This window comes from Molossus molossus, unplaced genomic scaffold (assembly GCF_014108415.1).
Source record: "Molossus molossus isolate mMolMol1 unplaced genomic scaffold, mMolMol1.p scaffold_m16_p_21, whole genome shotgun sequence".
NCBI lineage: Eukaryota > Metazoa > Chordata > Mammalia > Chiroptera > Molossidae > Molossus > Molossus molossus.
The window spans coordinates 1859723-1883524 of record NW_023425357.1 but is presented as its reverse complement, the minus strand read 5'-3'; the positions used below and the strand labels follow the sequence as shown (position 1 = coordinate 1883524).

At 58.8% G+C, this 23802-nt stretch overlaps 1 protein-coding gene across 1 annotated transcript; it reads right to left on the bottom strand.

Annotated features, from left to right (window-relative positions):
* Positions 1 to 5660: 5660 nt before the first annotated feature.
* ZNF787 (zinc finger protein 787) lies at positions 5661 to 23142 on the bottom strand. Its single transcript, XM_036274222.1, has 3 exons — positions 23017 to 23142; positions 13292 to 13380; positions 5661 to 7382 (listed from the first exon to the last, which is right to left on the bottom strand). Exons 2-3 carry the CDS (start codon positions 13368 to 13370, stop codon positions 6313 to 6315), a joined length of 1149 nt encoding a protein of 382 aa, XP_036130115.1. The 5' UTR covers positions 13371 to 13380; positions 23017 to 23142; the 3' UTR covers positions 5661 to 6312.
* Between the last annotated feature and the right edge of the window lie 660 nt (positions 23143 to 23802).

The following is a 23802-nucleotide window of genomic DNA, read 5'->3' as shown; positions in this document are numbered from 1 at the left end:
GGTTCCTCCGCCCACAGGGAAAAGGATGTCTGATTGTCCCGAAGCTCCCACGGTGGTGATCCTGGTGCGTCCGGTGCAGCCTTTGATGTAGGCGGGTGACCTTCAGGTCCCCGGACCTGAGTCGCTCTGAAATGTCTGCTCTACCTTGGGGCATACAGAGGGGGTCCAGTAAACACCGAGCATTTGCAGAAGTGTCAAGTGTGTTCCTTGCTCACTGGGGACATGATTCGGGAGCAGAGGTGGAGGGCTAGCTCAGTGCACCGAGGTTGCGGGTTCGATTCCCCGGTCAGCACACATACCTGGGTTGCAGGTTCAATCCCTGGCCGGGGCGTGTATGGAAGGCAACCAATCGATTCTCTCTTCCCCTTCCTCTCTCAGCATGTCCTCGGGTATTTTTTAAAATATATTTTTATTGATTTTTAGAGAGAAGATGGGAGAAGGAGAGAGAAAATCTATGGGAGAGGAAACCATTGATCAGCAGCCTCCTGCACGCCCCCTACTGGGGATCGAGCCCGCAACATGGGCGTGTGCCCTGACCGGGAATCCAACCGGTGACCTCTTGATGCACCGGGTGATGCTCAACCACTGAGCCACACCGGCCGGGCTGTCCTCGGGACTTTCATGATTTCATCCACAGTTGTTGTTAGGAATCCAGACGGTGGCAGCAGACAGCATTTTTTTCAAAGCCCCCCTCTTGCCCCCAGGGAGCTTGCATAAGAATCCATACCTCGCCCTGGCCGGTTTGGCTCAGCGGTTAGAGCGTCGGCCTTCGGTCCAGAGAGACCTGGGTTCGGTTCCGCTAAGGGCACGTGTTGGTTGCGGTTTGTCCCTGGCCCTGGTTGGGTCGTGCGGGTGGCAGCCACTCGATGTGTCCCTTTCACGTCGATGTCTCTCTCTCTCTCCCCCTCCCACTCTATCTGAACAAAAAATGGAAAAAAATGTCCTAGGGTGAGGATAAAAAAAAAAAAAAAAAAGAATCCGTACCTCATGGGACTACAGCGTTCTGAGGCTGAGGAGAGGGAGGGCCCGCGAAGGTCCGGGACCAGGGGGACCAGGTGGAGGGACCTTCTGAACTAGATGGTGTTCTGGGTGGTATCTCTGTCCCATTGGCGATGACAGTACATCAACAGAGGTTGGGCAAGTGGCTTCCCTTGAAGCTAACAAAATCCAGCTGTGTCTAGACAGTGTGTGGCTGAACCCAGGGGCTGAGTGTTTTCTCTCTTCGCTGAGTCGTCTCCCCTCTGTCCCGTGGAGGAGGCAGTTCCTGCCTCACAGGGCTAGCGTGAGGACCAGACAAGATGATGTGCACGAAGTGCTGAACACATCGTCGGTGCCCATAAATTGTATCTCCCTCCCCCAGTCTCTCAGACACCAGCCATCTCAAAACCCTCATCCGTCGGTCCCCTTCCCAGGGAGGGCAGGCGGGACAGTCGCTCAGTACACTGTTGGGAACACAGGCAGTGGGTCTAACCTCTGGCGACAGGCTGTGTCTGCCAGAGTTAAAGGCACAGCCTCCTTCATGTGGCTTCTGGGTGCGAGGCTAGGAGTAAAGAGCTTTCTGTAGCCTTGTTATGGCAGCAGAAGACAGGAAATGGTCTAACTGTGCATCGGACGGGGACTGGGTAAATGAAATGTATCCACAATAACATGTTTTTAAAATATTGAGGAAATAAGACAATGTATATGGGCCTCTCTGGAACAATCTTAGATGGATAGGTAGATATATAGATGACAGTCTGATAGGTAGATGATAGACATATGCATAGATAGACCATAGATATGGAGGTAAATGATATATACATAAATGGATAGACATGTATAGATACATATACATGAATGCAAGGATAGACACTTATGTACACAGATACACACATGTGATGGAATAACACATGGGGCATGCTTCTGGTAGATTAATTTTATTTTTAATTTTTTTCTTTATTGATTTTAGGGAGGAAATGAGAGGGAGAGAGAGATAGAAACATTGATGAGAAAGAACATGGACTGGCTGCCTCCTGCATGTCCCTCCCTGGGGATCGGGCCCACAACCTGGGCATGTGTCCTGACGGGGAATTGAACTGGCTACCTCTTGGTGCTTGGGCTGATAAATTATTATTTTATTTATTTATTTATTTATTTATTTATTTATTTATTTATTTATTTATTTATTTATTTTTGGTACATGCCCCTAACCACTAGGGTCTTGCAGGGACTGAACCCGGGACTCTCTGGTCTGCAGGCCGATGCTCCAACCGCTGAGCCAAACTGGCCAGGGCTGGTAAATTAATTTTAAAAGGCATCTGTAATTCACTGAGGATCTCAAAAGATAATGTAGGGCAAGGAATGAGGAATCTGGGAATTGGTATAAAAGTCTTGGGAAGTAACCTTTTTCACCAAGTCTCAATTCCTTTCTTTTTTTTTTTAAGTCTTATTTGTGACTAAATGCATGAATTCCTTACTTGAATCCCCCTAGCATAGCCCCGATCTGTCATAATGACTTTTTACTTTTATCTTCACCCGAGGACATTTTTCTATTTTTTGTTCAGATAGAGTGGGAGGGAGAGAGAGGAACAGAGAGAAACATCGACGTGAAAGGGACACATCAAGTGGCTGCCACCCGCACGACCCAACCAGGGCCAGGGACAAACTGCAACCGAGGTACGCGCCCTTGGCGGGAACCAAACCCGGGTCTCTCTGGACCGCAGGCCGACGCTCTAACCGCTGAGCCAAACCAGCCAGGGCTCGTAATAACTTTTGCCATCCACATAGTGCCTGCTTTGCAAGCTGGCGGCCACACCCACTCCACAGGCGTAAAGACCAGTGAGACTGGACGTTTCGTTCAGATGCTCACGTTCTGCTACTTAGACTCTGGGAGCACCTGGGGGGAATATTGAACGTCCCCTAAGCCTCTGTTTCCTCATCTGTGAAATGGGGATAATGTCTGCTCCCGAATGAGTCTTGGGTGATGCAGGGAGCTGAAGCGGAACTGTCCCTCAGACCGGCAGTGGGGCTCTGTCCACGGTGCTGAAGGACTTGCCCCAGACCCGAGGCGCGGGGATCCACCGACAGACTCTGTCCATGCAGGCAGGAGAGGAGGTGAGATGAAAGGCCAGAAACAACCCCCTCATCCACAACCTCTTTGGGAGATAAGTGGAAGGGGGAAAGGGGAATGAATTATAACAAACACACCCCCAAAGATGCATAGAGTGTCCTTCAGTGTCTGGGGGGATTGGTTCCTGGACCCCCAGTGGGTACCGAAGTCCATGGATTATCTAGTCGCTCATATAATGTGATGTAGTATTTGCATATGATCTATATTTACCTTCCCCAGTTACAATGTACGGAGAGTGTTTATCCCAGTCAACCCCCTTGGCTTCCAGCTGGAAGAAAAACCCAAAGTGGGTTGGGTCTGCAAGTCGCAAAGACCCCTGCTTCGGGGTCCTGTAACCAAGAACAATAGGCACCTCTGCCTTCGAGCTTAGGAGGGGGTTTCTGACGCTGAAGGACACACACACCCCTCCAGCCAACTGTCACTCTCGATATGAATCCTCAGTGTTACCAGATTAATTGTACCAAGAGAAGCCGGAGTCCAAATTTTTTAGGTAACATCTGATGGAAAATTTCTGCTTAAGAACACAAAAAAAGAAGGTAAATGTGGCTGGTGTGGGCTTCCCAAACCGTAATTGTTTTTTCAGCTTTATTGAGGCATACTGCACAAATAGAGTGGTAAGATGTCAAGCGTACCCCGTGTTGATTTGACACGTGTGGACACTGGGACAGGGCCCCCGTGCCTAGCTCATTAGCTCATCCATCACTGCACATATTTCCTTTGTTGGCTTGTTTGTGGTGAGAACTTTGTCCTCTTGAATTCATGCTCGAGGACTGGCAACTGGAGGCCGTTGGATGGAAATGGGCCACCGATTGCTCAGGCTGGTTCACTCCAGCCTTGGAAAACGGTTGTCAGGGACTGAGCACAGGGCCCTTACCGACATCCCTGGGGTAGCCCTTGAAATGGTCCCTTGGAACAGGCAAGCTCTTCTTCGCACAGAGGAACCCAAGGGTCAGCGTGGTGAGTTCACTTGCCCCGGGGCCACACAGCCTATTTGTGGCAGTGGAAATTGGCCCTGAACTTTTCTTGCCCTGGTGACAGTTCCTGCTACCCCTCCCTGGGTAGGAGAGGATGAGGCAGGCCTGAGAGCAGACTTGCTGTCCCCACCTCCCAGTTCCACCCTGAGCTGGTGCAGGACACCCAATCACTGGCTTCTACTTGAGTGATAGGGCACCTCCCACCACTCAGGCACCCAACTCCTCCCCTCCCTCCCTCCCTCCCTCCTTCTCTCCCTTCCACCTAGAGAAGTACCCAAGGACCATGAGCCATCAAAGGCCCTATAGATACTGGGCAGTTGTCTCATTCCTTGAATCCCTGTGCCCACTCTGGACCAACAAGTTCTGCCCCTCCCTGCTTTAAGTGACCTGAGATCTCAAAATAAGCTGAACCAATTCCAAGCAAGGTGATGGCCACTGGAAGATGTGCCTTTCTGACCTAAGAGCATGCCCGCAATAGCCTATTCCATCCTCCCGGGAGCCACGCCCTTCTGCCAGGCGGCCATCCCGACCTTGGTTTTGAGCCTCATTCTCCAGACCTGAGGTCCCCCGAAGTGGGGACATGATCTGCTCAAGGGTGGCAGAGCCCCAGTTGGCAGATTCGGGGCTCAAACAGGAAATCTCACTTCCCCCTTCAGCCCCTCTGCCGTTAACCCCTCCTTTCCTGCCGAGGCCACAGGGTCCTGGAGCCCCTCCGGCCTCCTCTGCACCATGGCCATCCAGCCAGGCAGAAAACACCCCCAGGCAGGGTGCTCTCCCCCAAAGGACAGCCATGACAGCCCCCCAGAATCCCAGAGACTGGCTGTGGGTTTCAGGGAACCGGGATTGGCATCAGGAGACCCATCCTGATGAGCCACGTACCAGCAGCCCTCACCTCACAGGACTGCTGCAGTGACTGGGGACTGCCAGGCACTGGACAACAGGCGCCAGGGCCCTGGTCCTGTCCCCACCCACCCCACACACTGGCTCCTTCAGTTGGACTCCGTAGGAGACAGGTATCTGCCCACCAGTCCCAATTCCTTCTATAGTGTAGCTTTGAGGCTGGGAAGCAGTAGCCCAGCCAGGGACACTCAGCCCCCTCTGCTATGACACGTGACCCCACTCACCCACAGTGGAATGTGAGGGAGACAGGTGCGAGTCCTCCCAGAAGCTGGGTGGGGGGAGGGGCAGAGGAAGCCAGACGGGCCTGGGCTCCTCACTGCCCCGTGGAGGAGAGCCACCAGCCTCGCTGTCCCTTGAGTGAACAGGACCTGTGTGAACTGAGACTGGGATTCCTTTAAAAGGCAGCAGTAAACGCCTGTTCCTCACAAGCCTGGACACTGGTGGCCACCTCTCGGTGGCCGGAGTCTGCTGCAGGTGCCCTGCCCGTCACTTCCAGGACAACAGCCCCGTCTGTACCCAGGCTGGGCATGGACTCACTGGGCAGCTACTCAGCAGGCTTTGGCTCTCTGAAGTCCTGGCCCCTGGCCACTGTCCCCTCCACGGCTGCTACCTGGCAGGGACCCCTCTACTTACCCTCTGGCCCTTCTCCCTCTCCAACGCAAGAACCACGCACAGCAGACAATCAGATGGTGCCGTTTATTGGCCCCCACCCATCCTCCACCACCCAGGCCATGGAATAGGGAGGGGCCAGTTCTCTGAGGGGCACCTTGGAACCAGGCTGGTTCTGCCTCCACATTCCTGCGCCCCCAGACCCATGACCGAGAGGGAGGGCTTGGGCAAGAAAAAGGATGGGATTCAAGGGGGGAGAAAAATAATGGTAATGGGATTGGGTGGGTACGATTAAAAGAAAATTCTAAAAGAGGAAAGGATCCCCCCCTCTTTACCTTCCCTCTCTAGGCTCCCCCTAAATGGAAGAGCCCAATTGCTCTCCATTCTTTGCCAGCCCCTCGACTGTGGGGGGAGAGAAAGTGGGGAGTCGGTCTTTCGCTCGTGGGTTTGTCCTCTTGGTCTCTAGTTCGCATCGTCTATCTCCGGCTCCGCGGAGAACTACAAGGGACAGGCCAGGTCCAGCGCGGGGGCTCGGGGGTGCGCGGCAGCAAGGTGAGCACCCCAGCACCCTTCCCGAAGACACTGCACCGCGGGGCAGGCAGCTGCCTGGGAGGTCGCTGCGGGCCCGGGCCCCTCGGTCCATTTCTCCCCGGGTCTCTGGGTCCTGCGCCATCGCTCCCGCTGAGCCCGAGGGGCCCTGACCCCTCGGGCCCCTCACCCCTACCGGGCCTCCCCGCCTCGGCACTCGCTGCACCGGCCACCTGCCGCCTCGTCCTCGTCTTCCTCATCGTCCCCGCCGGACCGGTAGTAGCTCTGTCCGCAGCGGCTGCAGACCGAGGGCGCACCCACGGCGTGGATCTTCTTGTGTCTGCGCAGCGCGGCGCCCTGCACGAAGCCCTCGCCGCACTCCACGCAGATGTGCGCGGGCTCCTCGCCCCCCGCCGCCCCGAGCCCGTCCTCGTGCTGGGCGCGCTGATGCGCCAGGAGCCCGGCTGCCTGCCCGAAGCCCTGCCCACACTCCATGCACACGTATGGCTTGGGGGCCGGCGCGCGCCGGGAGCGGGGCCCCGGCACCTTGGCCCCGGTGCCCGCCACAGCTGCGGCCGCCGCAGCCCCCTCCCCCGGCGCGCCCACCACGATGATGCCGTCGCCGTCGCCCACGGGGATGGCGATCTCGCCGTCTGCCGCCGCCGCCTCCTCGGGCGCCTTGGCCCGGCGCACGCTGGCCGCCAGCACCTTGGCCGCTACGCCGGGCCCGGAGAGCTCCGGGTGCAGCCGCAGGTGGCGCGCCAAGCTCTTGGGCTGGCTGAAGCCGCGGCCGCAGCGCGGACACACGAAGGGCTTGAGGCCGCTGTGCGAGCGCCGGTGCTTGGCCAGGCTCTTGCTCTGCGTGAAGCTGCGGCCGCAGTCGGGGCAGGCGTAGGGCTTCTCGCCGGTGTGGATGCGCTGGTGCTGCATGAGGTTGGAGCTCCAGCTGAAGCGCTTGCCGCACTCGGAGCAGGCGTAGGGCTTCTCGCCGGTGTGGATGCGCCGGTGCTGCACCAGGTGCGAGCTCTGCGAGAAGGTCTTGCCGCAGTCGGTGCAGGCGTTGGGCCGCTCGCCCGTGTGCGTGCGCTGGTGCCGCGTCAGCTTGGACCAGTGACTGAAGCTCTTGCCGCACTCGTTGCAGATGTAGGGGGCGGGCGGCCGCGGCCGGGGCGGGGGTCCGGCCGGGGGCGCGGACTGGGGCGGGGACAGCTTGGTAGGGGGCCAGGTGGGCACGTCGTCATCATCCATGATGAGAATGTCCACTAGAAGGCAAGAGAGTGGGAGGGGAGAGGAGTCAGAGACCAAGCTCATACAGGACCCATCCGTGTGAGTGGAGGGCTAGCCAGGGCAGGGGCTGCAACCGGGTTGTCCCACCTGCCCCTGTGCAGGGGGTGGGCAGCCCATTCACCTCCTGGCGCCCTCGCAGGCTCCCGTGACATGGGCGGGGCGGTGCACCCCTCTCTGCAGAGACCTGACCCTGGGAGGTGCCCACCGGTCTCCACCCGTCCTGCCCATTTTCCTCAGAGCACCCACTAGTCTAGCCACTTCCCCAACCATTCATCTGTCCACTACCCAGCTCTCCAGGCTGCTGCTTCACGACTGTCCTGTACATCTAGAAAATGCCTGGGACACAGGAGGGACACTGGCTAGGGGCAGGGGGTTCTGGGGAGAGCTCACTGGGAAGGACAGGGTGGCAGGGCCAGCCCTGAATGCAGCGACCCTGGCCCAGGGACTTTGAAGGGGCACAAGTTGGGGAGTGAGGGTGTCACATGTGGGCCCTAGGACACTATCCTGGCAGAATGGAGAGTTAGGGAACCAGGTGAATGGGACCACAGGCCAGCAGGGAGGTCTGGGCCCCCATTAACCCTTACATAACATAGCCACTCTTACAGACATCCTCACATGGGTCCCTGGTTTTGTGGGTCACCTGCCCAGTGGGACCTTGGTCTTGCCGGACACCCCCACGAACATGCTGCCCAGAAAAGCCCTCTCCCCACCTTGTGCACCTGCCACTTCCGCTCTCCTGCGGCTGGGCCCCCAGCCAGAGGGTGATGGTGGGCACCTCCCCACCCCAACTGACTCTCCTAGGGCCCTGACCACCCGAGTGCAGCACAGTCCTCCCCCCATCTCGGCTGCCCCAGGTGCACCCCAGTGTCCCAGCACCACACACAGCAGGGCACAAAGCACTGCAACACTGTCCCCAAGACCACGCTGGCTGACAAGGGAAGAGGGCTGAGATGTACCAAGGATGCTAGCACACACGGGCACGTGGCTACTGGTTTGCACCCCAGCTCTGTCCTGGGCTCACAGGGACAGCTCTACACGGGTGTGTGGCTGCTGGTTTGCACCCCCAGCTCTGTCCTGGGCTCACAGAGACAGCTCTACACGGGTGTGTGGCTGCTGGTTTGCACCCCAGCTCTGTCCTGGGCTCACAGGGACAGCTCCACATGGGCATGTGGTCAGCGTGGCCCAGGGGAGCCGGGTTTGCCATGCGCACTGTTTTAGGTGGGGCCTGGGGATCCAGGGCTGGAACGTAGCACCCCAAGTTTCCTCTCTGAGATTCCAAAGCACACTGACCTGTGACAGCAAGCTGACGGGAACATCGGAACTTTGTCCCCTGCAGGTGATGCCATCTTTTTGGGAGAGCTCCCTCCTCAGAATCAGAACCTTCTGAATTTCTATTCCTATTTTTAGATTGCTTCTCTCTGAATACCTGTAGCTAAGGCCCCGAGATGGGCGTGGATGGCTCTGCTACCCCACCACTGCCTGACCAACGCCCCTCTCATCCCACCCTGGGAACTCCAGGCTGGGGCCACCAGGACAAGGGGCCAGGCAGCAGGTCAGAAAGCCAGCCGTGCATGGGGCGGCCTTCCTCCCAACCCTGGATTTGCCCGTGAGACAGTGCAGCAGGCTGCTGTCCCAGCACCCCAGCATCTTCGATCGGCATTTCGACCATGAGAACTGTGAGAAGCCCGAGATGACCAGCCGGCCCGGAGAGGCTGGTGCAGAGCGGGAGACACATGGAGAGCTTACAGAGTGCCAGCCACTGCCAAAGTCATCAGCTTGGGAATCTGGACACCCTCTCCACCAATGTTCAAAGGCAGGGGAAAATGGTAACACTTCTGAGGTTCCCCCAAATGTCCTAGGTGAGTGGATCGCATCTGAAAGAACCGACCCGAGTGCTTTCCTGTCTCAGCCGCTGAGTGGAGCACAGCGCCAGGGCAGCACGGCCACCAGGGTCACAGGCTGCAGCGGCCCAGCTCGATGGCAGATGGATGGCAGAGAGCGGAAGAAGGGAAGGTCTTGTGTGCTGTCTGTGAGTACAGAGAGGACTGTTCTGGGAAACTATTCCTGTCTCATATAAATAAACATTCAGGCCCTGGACAATGTTCTCAGTGGTTAGAGCATCGGCCCACACAATGAAGGGCTGTAGGTTTGATTCCCAGTCAAGGGCAAGTACCTGGGTTGCAGGTTCAATCCCTGGCCCTGGTAGGGGTGTGTGCAGCAACCAATCGATGTGTCTCTCTCACATCAATGTTCCTCTCTCCCTCCTTCCCTCTCCCTCCCTCTAAAAATCAATGGAAAAAATATCCTCGGGTGAGGATTAAATAAACACACACACACACACACACACACACACACACAGGCCTGGGGTGTGTGCAGATCGAGGAAACGACCACATAAACGACTTCGGGCCTTGACGACAGAACAGCATGCCGTGGGAGTTCCAGAGCCACCTAGCCAGCAGTAGCCAGGGCCTGCCTCAGGTGACAGACACAGTGTCTTCTCCGCCTCAAGGCGACTTGTCATCAGGATGGGGAGGTTCCAACTTCTGCGGAGGGCTGGAATCTTTTCTTCAGAAACCTCATCCCGAAGCCCAGCCTCCTCGCCTGCAGCTGGGGCCCTAACGCCAGCCCGCAGTCTCCAGGGAACACCGAGCCTGCAGGCCACTGGCCATGGGGAAGCCTCTACCCAGGATGGCCTGCGGAAAGGTCGCCCAGCTCCCGAGGGGCCGGCCACCTCCACGGAAGGACATCCCCCAGGTTCGGCGTCCTTCCCCTCAGTGACTACAGACAGCTCCCAAGGCACCACTGAGCCCACGTGCTGCCCTCTCCATGCGGGGACATCCTGGGTGCTGCCAATCAGGCCCCTCTCCCTCTTGCCAGAAAAGTCCCCATGGAGATGAGCCAGAAAAAACAGTCTTGGTGATTCCAAGGCTACCTCCTGTGTCAGCAAGACCCAAACTAAAAGCTGATGGAGGGACAGGTGCCCAGAAAGCAGACCCTGCCTCCCTCCTCTCTCCCTTCCTGTCCTTCTGCCTTTGGTGGTTTTCTAGGGGGGCAGTTGGCTGGGACTGAGGCTCCATCTCAGGATGGCACAGAGGAGGCCACCAGGATCCGGACTTCGGTGGCTCATGGAGGAATGGCTGAATTAACCACCCCTGGAAGCACCCACCTCCAGCCAGATGCCCCAGATAATATTCAACCTCCTTTTGGTTGAAGCCACTATTGAGTGGGTGTTCCCGGGCAGCTGAGCGGGTCCCCGATGGCCCTGCCACACTGCCTGGTGTCCTTCGGCAAGCCCTCCATGGGGCCTTTGTCCATGCCAGCGCTGCCCTCTCCACGGGTCACTGCATCTCCTCCAGCCGCAGCCCTTTCCCAGCGAGGCCTTGCTGGCCCTGAGGCGGGCCTCCCCAGGGAGGCTGTCTTCGCTGGAGTCCTGTTTGTGACACTGAACGAGCAAGGGCTCCCACATCCGTGCTGGGGGCACTGAGCCAGGTGGTCGCAGGCTAGATGAGCGGTGCAGGGCGTGGGTACACTCCAGATGAGCCAGAACCTGGCCTCCAGTTCGAGAGACCCACGCTGGCAGTCATGGACAAGAGTGGGCACCAAGAGTGGACGCAAGGACGACGGGGAGGTCAGTGCAGCCAGCGACCCTGGTGTTGAGACGCGTAGCCACGGCCTGCAGGGTCCATTTGAGATGCACATGCGCAGATGCACAGAATTCCAACGTGCAAGGGGCGGGGTCAGGGAGACTCCAGGCCCGCATGCGCGGGGCTGAGCTGAGCTGGCACCGCCCACTTTCTCCTGGGAACTGCAGCCACATCTAGTTGCTGACACGGGAACTCCGAGGGGTCCTTGGCCCGTCAACCTCACCCAGATCCTCTCCGCCCACGGGCTCAGCGCGCCTTCCGTACGGCCGTCCTCCTCCCCTCGGTCACTCCTCTGGGCCCTGGGGCCTCGCAGCTAGCTGAGGACCCCACTTGGCTCGACGGGGTGCTGGGCTGTCTCAGGGCCAGGCTGCTCCTTGCGCTGGGATGGGTACCCCACACGGTTCCCTTCCGCCTGGGGGTGCTCACTCACCTTTCCATGGAGGCGACCCTGCCCTCCACGTGCTGCCCTCCCCCGGCCCCACCCCCTCACCAAAGGCCGGAGGAAAACGGACCAGGACCAGGGCAGCCACTCCTGGCTGGACCTGCTCCCCATGACGTCAGCCTGTGACGTCACAGGGAGACCGGCTCGGCAGGCAGTGGGGCGCATGGCACTTGGAAGATCCGGGCCACAAGGCTTATGAGCGGAGCTAAGGGGATGTCACGAGGTGGTGGCATCCCAGCAGAGATTTCTGCCAGACCCCCGGCGAGCTAGCCAAGGGGGCATGAGGACCCGCCCGCACTCCTCAGACGTTTTCTGAAGAAAGTGACACAATGAACAACTTGTAGAACAGAAACTTCACTTACTCCAAGGCACACACACACTTTGGGGACAATTTTGGATACTTTAACACAGAGTATTAGATGGTGTTAAGGAGGAACATTGTACATGAGATACGTGTTTTGCAGTTGGCTGGTTTTTGTTCTTTTTGAGTCCTTATCTGTTGGAGAATTTTAGGTAAATTATATAATGTCTGGGATTTTATTTAAAAACACACCCACCGTCCTGGCCAGTGTGGCTCAGCAGTTGGAGCACTGATTCCCAGTCAAGGGCACATGCCTGAGTTACAGGTTCCATCCGGCCCTGACTGGGGTTGTGCGGGAGGCAACCAATCTATGTTTCCCTCTTCCTCCCTCCCTCCCAGGCTATCTAAAAAAGTCAATGGAAAAATATCCTTGGGTGAGAATTAAAACAAAAAAATTAAGATAAAATAAATAAATAATAATAAACCCATAACACTAGGGGCGCAGTGTGAAACAAGACCAGCCCAGTTGCTATCCGCAGAAGCTGGTGGGGTAAAGTGGAATTGTTACACTGTTTATGTTTGAAATTTCCACAAGGAACTAGACTTTCAGGTTAATTTTTAAAAGGCAAAAAGGCCAAGGACTGTGACAGGAAGGAGGGGGGAGCGGGCCTGGGGGAAATGGGGAAGGGCGGAGCGGGGAGCCCACCGCCGGAATCTCGGACACGGGAGCAGAAGGCGCCCAGGCCTCATCAAGTGGCCGCCTGCCCGCCCTCGGCCGCCCAGGGAGCGAGCGCACGGGGCTGCCCCCCAGCGCCTGTGTTCTGAATAAAGTTTTATTGGCTCGTGGTCGGGCCCCCTCACTTCCGCCCAGTCAGTGCCTACTTCCGCTACCGGGGCGGCCTGCCCAGCCGGAAGTGTGGAAGTGTTTCCGCCGGCCCTTTGCCGTGGGCGTCTGCAACCCGTGGCAGCGCGATGCCCCGTGAAGACGCCTCAGCGGCGGGCGCCAGCCCCTGGGCGCGGACCCAGCTTCCACTGAGCGGTGAGTGTGATTCAGCCCAAACAGTGCTTCATTAGGTGAAACCCGTCCCGATTTTAGAGATTTCTAAAAGCCCAGCTTCCCACCCCACCCCCTTCACCCTGACTGTTGCCTTCCAGCCGGCAGCATTTGGGTTTGCCACCCCGGTCTAAAGAGTTTCTTGCCTGGGAGAATCGAGGAGCCCCTAGGAAAGGGGCAGGGCACCTAGGGTGCTGGGAGAGCAGGGGCAACCCCTAACGAGGGGCAGTGAGGTGGCCCCAGGGGCCCCCAGGGACGGCGACCAAAACGAAACTTAGAGACCCTGCCTGGCCCAGGGAGTGCCTGGCTGAGGCTGGGTTAAGGTGCCGGGGCCTCTGGAGGAAGGATGGGCAACCCCAAAGACACGGGAGGGAAACGAGGGAGCCCAGTGTCCAGGGGAAGGGCGCGGGGTCAGGTGACAAGTGCCCGAGGCTGCCTCACCTGGGTTCTCGTGACTGGCCATCTGCTGGTCCTCAGAATCCAGCGGCCCCGGAGACCAGGCCTCTTCCCGCAGCTCCATGTATGGGTCCCTGTTAGAAGGGGATGAGACAGAAGGACAGAGTTTACTGGATGCCAGACAGAGCCTGGGAGGGCAGGTGCATCTCAGCTCCAATCAGCACTTGAGCTCAGAGTGCCCAGCTCGGTCCTGCAGACAGAGGGACTGTGAAGAAACGGCCTGCTTGTCCCCACTGGATGGGAAACCAACCAGACTTCAGCCACCCGCAACCACCGGCCCACCCCAGTGACAGCCCCCTTCCCAACACGCAGGGACCTGCGGATACAGCCCCAGGAACATGGCCATGAGGAGCAGGAAGTGGGTCAGGGCGGTCTGGAAGGATCTCCAAGAAAGCCATGAAGAGCAGCCTGAGGGGAGGCATGTGCGAAGGGCCGGCAGAACCCCGCCTGGCAGCAAATGTGCGCCGATTCTCCCTCAGGGCCTTGCAGGCCAGGAGGGACTGGGGAGTCACGTGAAATGCGGGTCCTTTTGAGGCGATCACCATCACAAGCTTTACCGATGCGGAACCGGGCTGAGACACAGCAAGCACACCTGGCCTGCAGCAGCCACGGCAGGGCGCCAAAATCACTCAGTGCCGGGCTCAGGAGACAGCAACTCCCGGGATACACGCGATGTCAGGACGCAGATGGAGATGCACATGCCTGCCGCCATCCTTCACCAGGGCTGCGGAGCGTCACCTCCTCAGAGAAGCCCCAGCCCCCACCTCCCCTCCCCAGGGACCCTGAGACCACTGGGCACCCAGCACCTACAACATGGCTGCCGGGGCAGGTGAATCCAGTCCTGGTGACACGGCCAGCCGATCGGGAGGCGGCCCCTGCCTGGAGACCTTGCTCCCCAGCTCATGGGGACCCAACCTCAGAAAACTCCCCGCGTTTAAAGTTCATCACAGCAAGATCCGGAGCAGGGGAACTGGGGCGAACTCGAGCCCGCTGCGGGGACAGTGCGAGTGCACCACGCGGGCACACTGAGGGGCGTCACAGCCTCCAAAACAGCCGGTCTCCGCTGACCGCGGGGATGGCAAATGTAACTTTTTAAATCTTCCTCTCCATTTTTTTATTTACAATGATAATGCTTCTGTGAAGGTAAAAACACTCCAAGCCGGTATACTTTCCGGTGGCCGTGAGGACCACGCATCATCTGAGAGACTCATAGGGTGCTGAGGGGCGAGTAGGTAACACTGGTAAATGGGTACCGCACAGGGGCCCTCATGTCCAACACTGGGACCCGGCAGCCACTGGGGCAGAGGGTCTGGTGGGTCCTCAGAGGGGAAGGAGTTACCAGGTGTGCCCCATAAATAAAGCACATGACCACACAGCTGCTCTTAACAGCAGCCAGAAATCAGATGACCCACAGGCTGGGTGAAAGGAGTGGCCACAAAGGGCCACACAGAAATGTCCAGGACAGAGTGGCTGACAGTGCTGGCCACACGGGGCACACTGTAAATATCTGAGCAATACTGAACTACACATGTTGATAAAGGGGCGGGTTTTACAGTGTGTGAGTTACGGCTCAGTTAAGTGGATAGACTGAACAAGGGTAGGCTCTCTGTTCACACAGTGCATGTTAAATATTCATAAAAGAATGACTAGAAAGACGCCAGGCACTGTGTGGGTGGAAGTGGGATGGGGTAAGCTGCTCCTCTGCCTTCTCCATCCAAACTTGTTTGCCAAGGGGTTCCGTGTGCTCCCCTGCAGTAGCTAGCTGAGTGTGCAGCAATAACAGGGGCTTCTTGGCTGGAGCCTCCAGCTGGGGCCTGGCTCCTGCAGCCAGGGCATCGCAGGGCTGTGGGCAGTGGGGACCATCCTCATCTGTCCCAGGGAACCTGCAGGCTCTGGGCAGTCCTGGGCTAAGCAGTCGGGGATGGTGGTCCTTCTGTCTGTAGTATTTAAGGTGTCGGCCACCCAAGATCCGCATGCGTTCAGCCGATGCGTGATGATGATCAGGAGCCCTACTGGCAGGACACAGCAGAGGAAGCACGCACATGGTTTTCGTGGTAGAACGGGCCAGGAACACAGGAAAGGGAACAAAGCAGGAGAGCTAGTCTTGAGAAGTCCACCTGAAACAGTCCACTTTGCCAGTTTATCTTGACTTCCAGACCACAGCAGGTACAAGAAGGGCGCTCAACCTCCTTCGTCCCAGAACAGATGAAGCTCTCCCCACCACCTGGAAAGTGCCCTCTGCCCAGAAGGAAGAAAGTCTCTTCTGCAGACACAGGGAGTCGAGGCTGAGGAGGAGTCTGTACAAACACGTCGTTCAAAGATCTCTTCTCCTTCAGTGTCCCAGGGACGGCAAGTCCCTGCCGTCACCTGTACAAGCTCTCAGGCCTGGTCACTCCTGCCATGGACACCGTTCGTGGGCTTCTCTGTCACGAGTCCATCTCGGCTGGAAACCCTGAGAGCCGAAGGGGAAAGGAGAACCTTGCTGCCCCTGCGGACGTGTGGGAAAGCCTCTGGTACAGATGGACGGAATGTCGGGGGTGGGGATGCATGTCAGTGACCCTGCACACGCGGGGCCTCAGCGCCCAGGGAACAGCAGGGGCCCGCAGAGCCCATGGTGGGAGTTGCGAGGGTCCTGGGAGCGTCAAGAAGGGTGTTCACTGAACGTGACCCAGGTCCCTCCTGTCTTGCTCACTCACTCACGAAGCTGCTGAGGCCTCTGGTCCTGCCCCAGGATCTCAGAGTTGAGGGACTGCCCCTTCCCATCTGGGGGGTGACTGCAGAGAAGAAGAAGCAGGCTGTGGCCTGGGCATCCCCAACCTGGCTGGCAGGACTCGCAGATCCCTGGACAAGACCCGGGGAATTCTGAGTCAGCCTGACCATAGATATGGACAACTTCTGAGGCAGAAAGGGGGCTCCTGCCCTGCCTGGACCTCCCCACCCAGCTCCCCCAGTTCTCAGCCAGAAGCTCAAAGCTCCCCCCAGTCCCTGCTCCCCACCCACCCGAGCCAGGCCCTTGGGCGATCCAATTAGCACGCAGAGCTGTCAGGGCCCTGCGGCTAGTAAGCTGTAGACAAATTATTGTTATTGTTGTTATTAGATCCCACCCACCTCCTCTGGATGCCTGCCCACCAATTACCCTGCTCTTTCTTCTGCTGCCAGCCCTCCTCCTCCCCCCGGCAGCCAGCTCAGCTCACTGGGCTTCTTCCCTGGCAGGAAACAGCTGCCCCTCCACCGTCTGCCCTCAGCCCAGCTCCTCTCCCTACCCCAGACCCTGCTCTCATGTGCCCACTGGCTTTCTCCCCCTCCCTGCTTCCCCTCCACCACCTCCCCTGACACTCGGGCCACTCCCTGACCACAGCCCCCTCTCACCCCTGGTCACCAAATCCAGTGACTACTTCTCAGCCTTGACCCCCACCCTGCAAAGTCATGTGCACATGTGCTCCCTGCCCACTCCTCCTCCTCACACCATAGACAACTCATCTTTGTAAGTCCCTCTGCTCAAACAACCCAAGTTAAAGAGGGCAAAGGATCAGAACAGCATGTCTCCAAAGAAACATGCACAGGGCTGACGGCATGTCACAAGATACTCAACATCACTGCCATTGGGACGCACGTGAGGGCTGCTGCACACCGCTGGGGTGGGCACAAGGGCAGAAACAGATATGAGTGAGGATGTGGGCACACGGAGACCCATGCTCTGCGGGTGGGACCCAGCACTCGGCTTCTGGCCACACACCCCGGAGAAATGGCAGCACGTCCACACAACACGCACCCGCAGAAGCACGAGTCTGAGCCAGAGTGGGACAGGGCCCAAGCGCCACAGCAAACAAGTCGGCCCCTGCGGGGGGGCTGTCATACACGAGGTGCGAGGCGCTGCCTCACCACGGCCTCCAAACGCCCGCGTGCGAGTCCACAGACAGGACGGTCCAGACAGGCAGACCCGCAAGGATTATCGCTCCGCGGTTCCCAGGCCGGGGTACGGCGTCTCTTTCAGCGTCACCAGTGTCCTGAAAGCACTGTGGCAACAGTCACGCCTGCTGCACACACGTGGGCCTGGGGACGGCGCGGTGAGGGATCATCTGAGTTAAGGCGGGTTTTAAAGGCAGCTCAGCTCACGAACCCCCTCCCTGAACTGCCCACAGCACGAACCCCCTCCCTGAACTGCCCACAGCACGTGCAGTTGCGCCCACTCCAGAACCCGAGCCCCTCCCACCACCCTGCCAGGGCCCTGGGCCCTGGGCCCTCACTCCAGCCCACCTCCCTGCCTGTGCCGGCCCCCCTTTCAAGGGGGAGCTCGTGTCCCCTCCCTGGAGGCCAAGCCCCGCCCCACATCACATCCCAGACCCCTTCCTTCCAGCATCCACAGGCCTTCTAGAACAATCTTCCTCATTTCCTTCCGTGGGGTCTGGTCTGCCGCCCACGCAAGCTGCTGACTCAGCGGGGCTGCCTCCGACCCTCGCACCCTCCTCAGCCACAGGCACTGCCCCAGCCGGTGGCCCCCGAGTGGTGGGAAGCCCCGTAGCCTCAGCCTGCCCCCACTTCCCTTTTCTGTGAGGCTTCACGCTCCCTCCGGGCTGAAACCTGGCCTGTCCCCTCTGGCGCTGGGTGTCTCTGACACCATCCAGATCTTAGCCCTCCACCCGAGGCCGGTCTGTGTAGATCTCCCACCGCGTCTGGAGTGAGCTGGGGGATTACACCCCGGTCCCATCCCGGGGCTGTGACCTGTGCCTCCCTCGGGCTTCCTGTGTAGTTGACAGCTGAGCACCGCAGGCCCTGCGCCCTTCTCGTCTCTCCGTGGGTCAGGCGGCTCGCAGAGCCCACCACTGCTGCTTCCTCCAGCCTGCCCAGGGGCCTGGGCTAGAAAGTGAGTGAGGTCAGAGTGGGCACCTGAGGCCTCTGTCACCACCCCTCTTTCTGCATGAGAAGTTTCTGGAACTCCTAGAACCCTGACCCATTTTTATGGTAGCAGGCCCACCTGGGAGGGGCCACCTGCTACCATCCAGTGTCTCCAGATTCTTGAATGTTAGTAACTGAAGATTGTTTAACACACAAAACTACTCTTCAGGACAATAAAAATAAAAATAAAAAAGATCTGGAACCCCCCCACAGGCCATCTTACAGCTGTCACCCCTCAACCTGGCCATGGGGCCCGCCTCCATCCCCTGGGTAGGACCTCTCCGTCCCTGGCCTTTCCGGCAGGCACTTCCAGATTTGCTGCCAGGGCCCAGTGAGAACAGCACCTCTCCCAGGAAGCCTTCCCAGACTTGTCCCTTCCCTCAGCTCAACTGCCGTCTCTCAAACAGCAGACCAGATTCATCTAGCACAGGCCGCATCGCAGACCCCAGGCATGGGGTGCTGTAGGCACAAAATCCTGACCAAATAACCACCCAGAGACCGGAGGACAAGCTTCTGGGGCAGGCTCCTAGGTCCAACTTTGCCCCCACCCTCTACCACATGACCTTGGCCTCAAGACCAAAGAAATGCTGCCTCTGAGGTGCCCACTGAGCCAGGTGCTAAGTAAGGGCCCAGTACTGCCCTCAGGCCAGGGCTCGGACAAGCTCAGTGGCCAATGTCACACAGCCAGGGCAGCAGGGCCAGGACTCGCTGGGTCAGCCAGACTCCAAGGCGGTTCCTGTCCCTCTCCCTTAGGTCACTGTTACTTCATTCCCCATACCTCCCACTACTGCAGGCGAGTCCTATATCCATGGGGAGGGTGTCCCCCCCCCCCCCCCCCCCCAGCAGACTGTGAGCTTGGCTCTGGGAGGGCAGGGATTACCTCCCAGGACAGACCCACACACACAGGAGCCCCAGGAACCCAACACTCTCGGACTACCCGATGCCTCTGTGTCCCCAGCTACAAGGCCACACAGGACGCCCTTTCACATGAGAGAGAAGGCAGTGTCCTGTGAGCCCAAAGGCATAGACAGAACCAGAAACCCCATGGCTCTCTGCGCTCCTGCAACAGGGCTACTGACATGGGTGATTTGACAACCCCAACTCCCCTCCTGCCCGGGTCCGGCCACCTGTGAAAGTCACTCCTGAAATGAAGGGCTGGGTCTCAGATCCCCTGTATCAACCGGCAGCTCATCCCAGCCCGATGACTGACCCCTAAGAGGCCTCAGAACAGCCTATCTCCCAGACACCACTCTCGGCCCAAAGAAATAAGTCAACAGAGTGAAGGGCTGAGCTTCACCACAGGCAGCCCCACGCTCCGATGCTGTGTGGGTCCTGGATTTGGACCCAGTCCCCTAAAATGGGGGATCTACCTCCATCCCGGGATCTCTAAGGGCTTATGACAGTGAGTATCAGGCACAGGGCAGGCACCTGCCAAGTGCTCGGTAATCGAGTGTGGTCACATTTGCAGTTGGCTTCAAGCAGGCGGCCAGGGCCACAGCTGATTTCCCGAGACCCTGGATGAGGAGGAGGAACAAGTGAGGTTAGAGGGCTGTGACCAATGACCCTGGGCAGCCAGGCCGTCACTCAAGGCCATGGCCAGACCTTTACCACTGCCCATCCACAGCTCACCACTGTCCTCCTGGAGTCCAGGGTTCTCTTGGTCAATTCCTCCGTCCTTGTGAACTCAAGACACTCCACCTCCCCCGGACATCCTCCCCAACCATAGCAAGGCAGAACACAAAGGGAAGAAACTCCTTGGGAAGTGGAATTGGAAGACTGACGGCCAGCTGATTCAAACTGGCCCCATCCAGCACCCTGACTCACCTGCCTCCATCTCCCTGGTAAAACCATCCCCTTAAGCATTAAGCCCTCAGGACACTGAGGTTCTGGTCAGCACTAAATAATCTTGGGAACAAAGCCTCTGGTCTGTTGACCATAGAGAGAGCATTTTGGTAAAACTAGAGATAACATCTAGACCTCAGTTGTTTCAGCTCCAGGCCCAGAAAAGCAGCAAAACCAGATGAAGCAACACCATGGCTGACATCAGGACCAAATGCAATGACCAATAACCCCCCTGCCCTGGCACTGACCCATCAGTAGACCATGGCCCTTAAAAAATACACCTGGAAAGCTGATGAATATTCTAGAGATCCTCCGAGTACTCCCCTAAAAATCCTGGTTTTAGAAAACAGATAAATTGCCCTGGCCAGTTTGGCTCAGCGGTTGAGCGTCGGTCTGCGGACCAGAGTGTCCCAGGTTCGGTTCCTGTTAGGGGCACGTACCACCAAAAAAAAAAAAACAGATAAAAACTCTTAAGACAAAGGACCCAGCATGCCTGCGCCTTTTCTCCTAAGGCGTGCATCTTTGCTTTCTCTTTCCAAGGGCCCTTGTTTTGCCTCAGTAATGTTTCCTGAGACCACACAGCCCAGCTGGCTTCCTTCTTCTGCGTCTGTGACTTTCTTTCTAAAGGGCCACTTCTAGGCTCACTCCTGTTGCTATGATCTCTTCTTCTACCCTCAGTCCTTCCTTTGTTTCACTGTCCCCACTTTAATAAACATATTCTTAAAATCACCTGAACTAGTATTGTGAAATATTTCCTATACAAAGTCAAGAATTGAGAATCAAGGACCCAGAGCCGCCGTGGCCGGTTTGGCTCAGCTGTTACAGTGTCGGCCTTCGGTCCAGAGACCCGGGTTCAGTTGCCATTAAGGTCACGTGCCTCGGTTGCAGTTTGTCCCCAGCCCTGGTTGGGTCATGCGGGTGGCAGCCACTCGATGTGTCCCTTTCATGTCGATGTTTCTCTCTCTTTTCCTCTCCCTCCCGCTCTATCTGAACAAAAAATAAAAAAGTGTCCTTGGGTGAAGATTTAAAAAAAAAAAAGAACCCAGAGCCCACATGCTGCTAACATCAGCAATCCTGACCCCAGCTCCTATACCTCCAAGGAGGCTATTCTGCATACCCCACTACCAATCTGCCTGTGCTTCTGTGTGTCTCCCACAGGCCTCTGAGCTGCTCCAGGACAGAACTGCTGCCCAGCACCACCCAGCTCTGGGTCTCACCCACGGGAATGTCAAGAAATGTTTGCTGACTGACCTGCTCTCTCACTAGAGCAGGGGGCGGTGCCTGTGTGCCCAGCACAAGACGGGCATGTGCAGCAGCCTGATGGACATGACTTATCCAAGGTGGCTGTGCTCTCCACCTTAGGGCACAAAGAGGAAACAGTCTGGGAAAGAGGAAGTGACAGGTCCAAGGTCACAGGACTAGAGGATGGGAGCCTAGGAGCACCAGGCTTCAGAGCCCTTTCCAAACACTCAGCCTCCTTCTCTGGCTGTATACAGAAAGCATACCAAGGTCAACACTATTATTATCATCCCTGTTTTATCTGGACAGAAACCCAGGTTAGTTACCTAAGGTCACCAAGGTCTGAGTGATGGGGCTGGGATTCAAACCCAGGTCATCTGACCCCAGGGCATGGGCTGAGCACAGTGATAAACCCTTCTTTCGTTGCCAAGGTGGGGGTGGGGATTAGCTCTGGAAGGCTTCCAGAAGGAAAAGGATAAAGGCATGAGATAACACCAGGAGGAATCTGATCTGAGTGTTCTCAGGGGCTGAGGCCGAAGGGACTGAGGGGACCACAGCAGAGGCAGCCGGGGAAGGCCAGCCGCACTTAGCAAAGAGGCTTACAGACTTAGGGAGGAGATAAGCCAGGATCAACAGCACCTGTGCTTCCCAAGCCAGGTCAGCTCTGTTCCCAGCTGGGTACTCAGCATTACCCAACCTGGGGCCTGGCACCAGGAAACACAGGAAAACCCCAGCCAAGTCACTCCCTTCCTCAAACGCGGTCCGCCCCAGTTGGACTGGGCCGGGCAGGTTGTCCTCTCTGGACTCCCATGGCCCTTGGACCTCTCCTTTAGGGCTCTGGTTAGCACGTGGGGGCTGTGTCCTGGTCTGCATCTCTGCTCCAGACCCAGTCCTTGGTGCCCGGCACTGCGTCCACAGTCGCTGCCAGGTCTCAAGCCTGTGGGCCACGCCATCCTCAACTTGCAGAACCCCAAGGGTCGGAGGGGTACTCAACTCCATGGGCTGGGGTGTCCCCCTTTGTGGCCAAGAGTGGAGCATGGAGGCCTCGGGGTCGCCAGCGAGCCCGGCCACCGTCTTCGCCTTACAGTGCGGGCCACACGGGGCTTGACCTTGGCCCAGCCGCTTCCCCGCGGACGCACGCGCTTTCTGCACCCGCCCGCCGGGCGAATGAATGAGACTCCGCCGGCCGGAACGCCCGTAATTATCGCCCGAGTCAAAAGCCGCACGCGGCCCGCCCGGGGCAGCAACGGGCCCGGGTGCTTTGAAAAGGGGAAGGAGTGGGGGGCAGGCTTCCGGTCAGGCAGGATCGGCCCGCACGGCCCCCGCCCCCACCGGGGCCTCAACTTCCCCCAGGAGTCGCCACCACTTCCGGCCACCTCCAGCCTTGCAGGATGGGGAGGGACGCGACGACCCCAACCCGCAGCCGAGCCCCAGGGGAGAGCCCCCGGCGCTGCGCACGCGCGCTCCTCCCGGTCGCGCTCCCTCCCGACGCGCTCGCGCACGCGCACTCCCCGCCTCGCACGCGCTCGCCCGTGGCCCTCCCGGCGCGCCCCCGCCCGCCCCGCCCCGCCGGCCGCGCGCCCTCACGCCCCCCCAGCGGCGCGCACGCGCACTCACCGCCCAGTCGCGCTCGCCGTCCGCCTTCCCGCCCGCCCCCCGTCCGCAGCTCGGTTCCCGAGGCGCGCCCCCCCAGCCCTGGTCGCACGCCCTCCGTCCCCGCGCCCTCCCCTCACCTCCTCGGTCCCGGGGCCGCCGCGCCGCACTCGTCCTCCTCTCTCCTCCCTCACGGATGGTGGCAGCGGCGGCAGCGGCGACTCAGACCCTGGGGTCAGGGGGACGGGCGCCCAGGCCGGAAGTGACCTTCCTGGCCGCTTCCGCCCGCGCCGCTCCCCCTCCCCCACCCCCCTCTGGCCGCCACCCCGTCCTGGCCGCTCTAGGAAGGTGAGCCCGCGACCCCCCTGGCCGCCGCCCCCCCAGCTCGATGGTGCGGAGCGGGCGCTTTAGGAAGCCACTTCCGGGCACGTCTAGGATGCGAGTCCTCCGGCCGCGCTCTATGGCGCCGTGCGCCCAGGGGCTGCGGCCCCGCCCCCTCCCAGGACCGGAGGCGCGGGCTCGGCCCGTTAGGCGGAGACTTCCGGTGTCTAGGGAGGTGCCCCCCCTTCCCCCCCAACCCGGGAGCCGAGTTCTCGCGCCTGCGCAGTCCTCTCCTCGCGCCGGCCACGAGCGGGTGTTGCGCGGAGAGTGGCCAGGGCCGCTCGTTCCGCCCCGGTCCTCCAGTCGTCTCTATCATCGTAACTCCTTCCCTGCCGATGCTCCTCTCAGTGCCCGGCGCTCGCGTTCTGCAGAGGACTGTCCTCTGCGACCCTGGGACTTTCGATACTAGACAGAGCGTGCTGCGCTCAGGCGCCGCCCGTATCCACGTCTGCCTCCCAGCCTCAATTTCCCCCTTCTGGAGTAATAACAGTGAGCGCGTCCAAGGACTTTGCATGCATAAATTCCTATTAATAACCTGTTCCCAC

Coding starts and splice junctions, on each gene's coding strand:
- ZNF787 (XM_036274222.1), bottom strand. CDS start 13,370: ATGGAGCTGCGGGAAGAGGCCTGGTCTCCGGGGCCGCTGGATTCTGAG. Junction 7,383..13,291: donor GGCCAGTCACGAGAACCCAG/GTGAGGCAGCCT, acceptor CTTGCCTTCTAG/TGGACATTCTCATCATGGAT.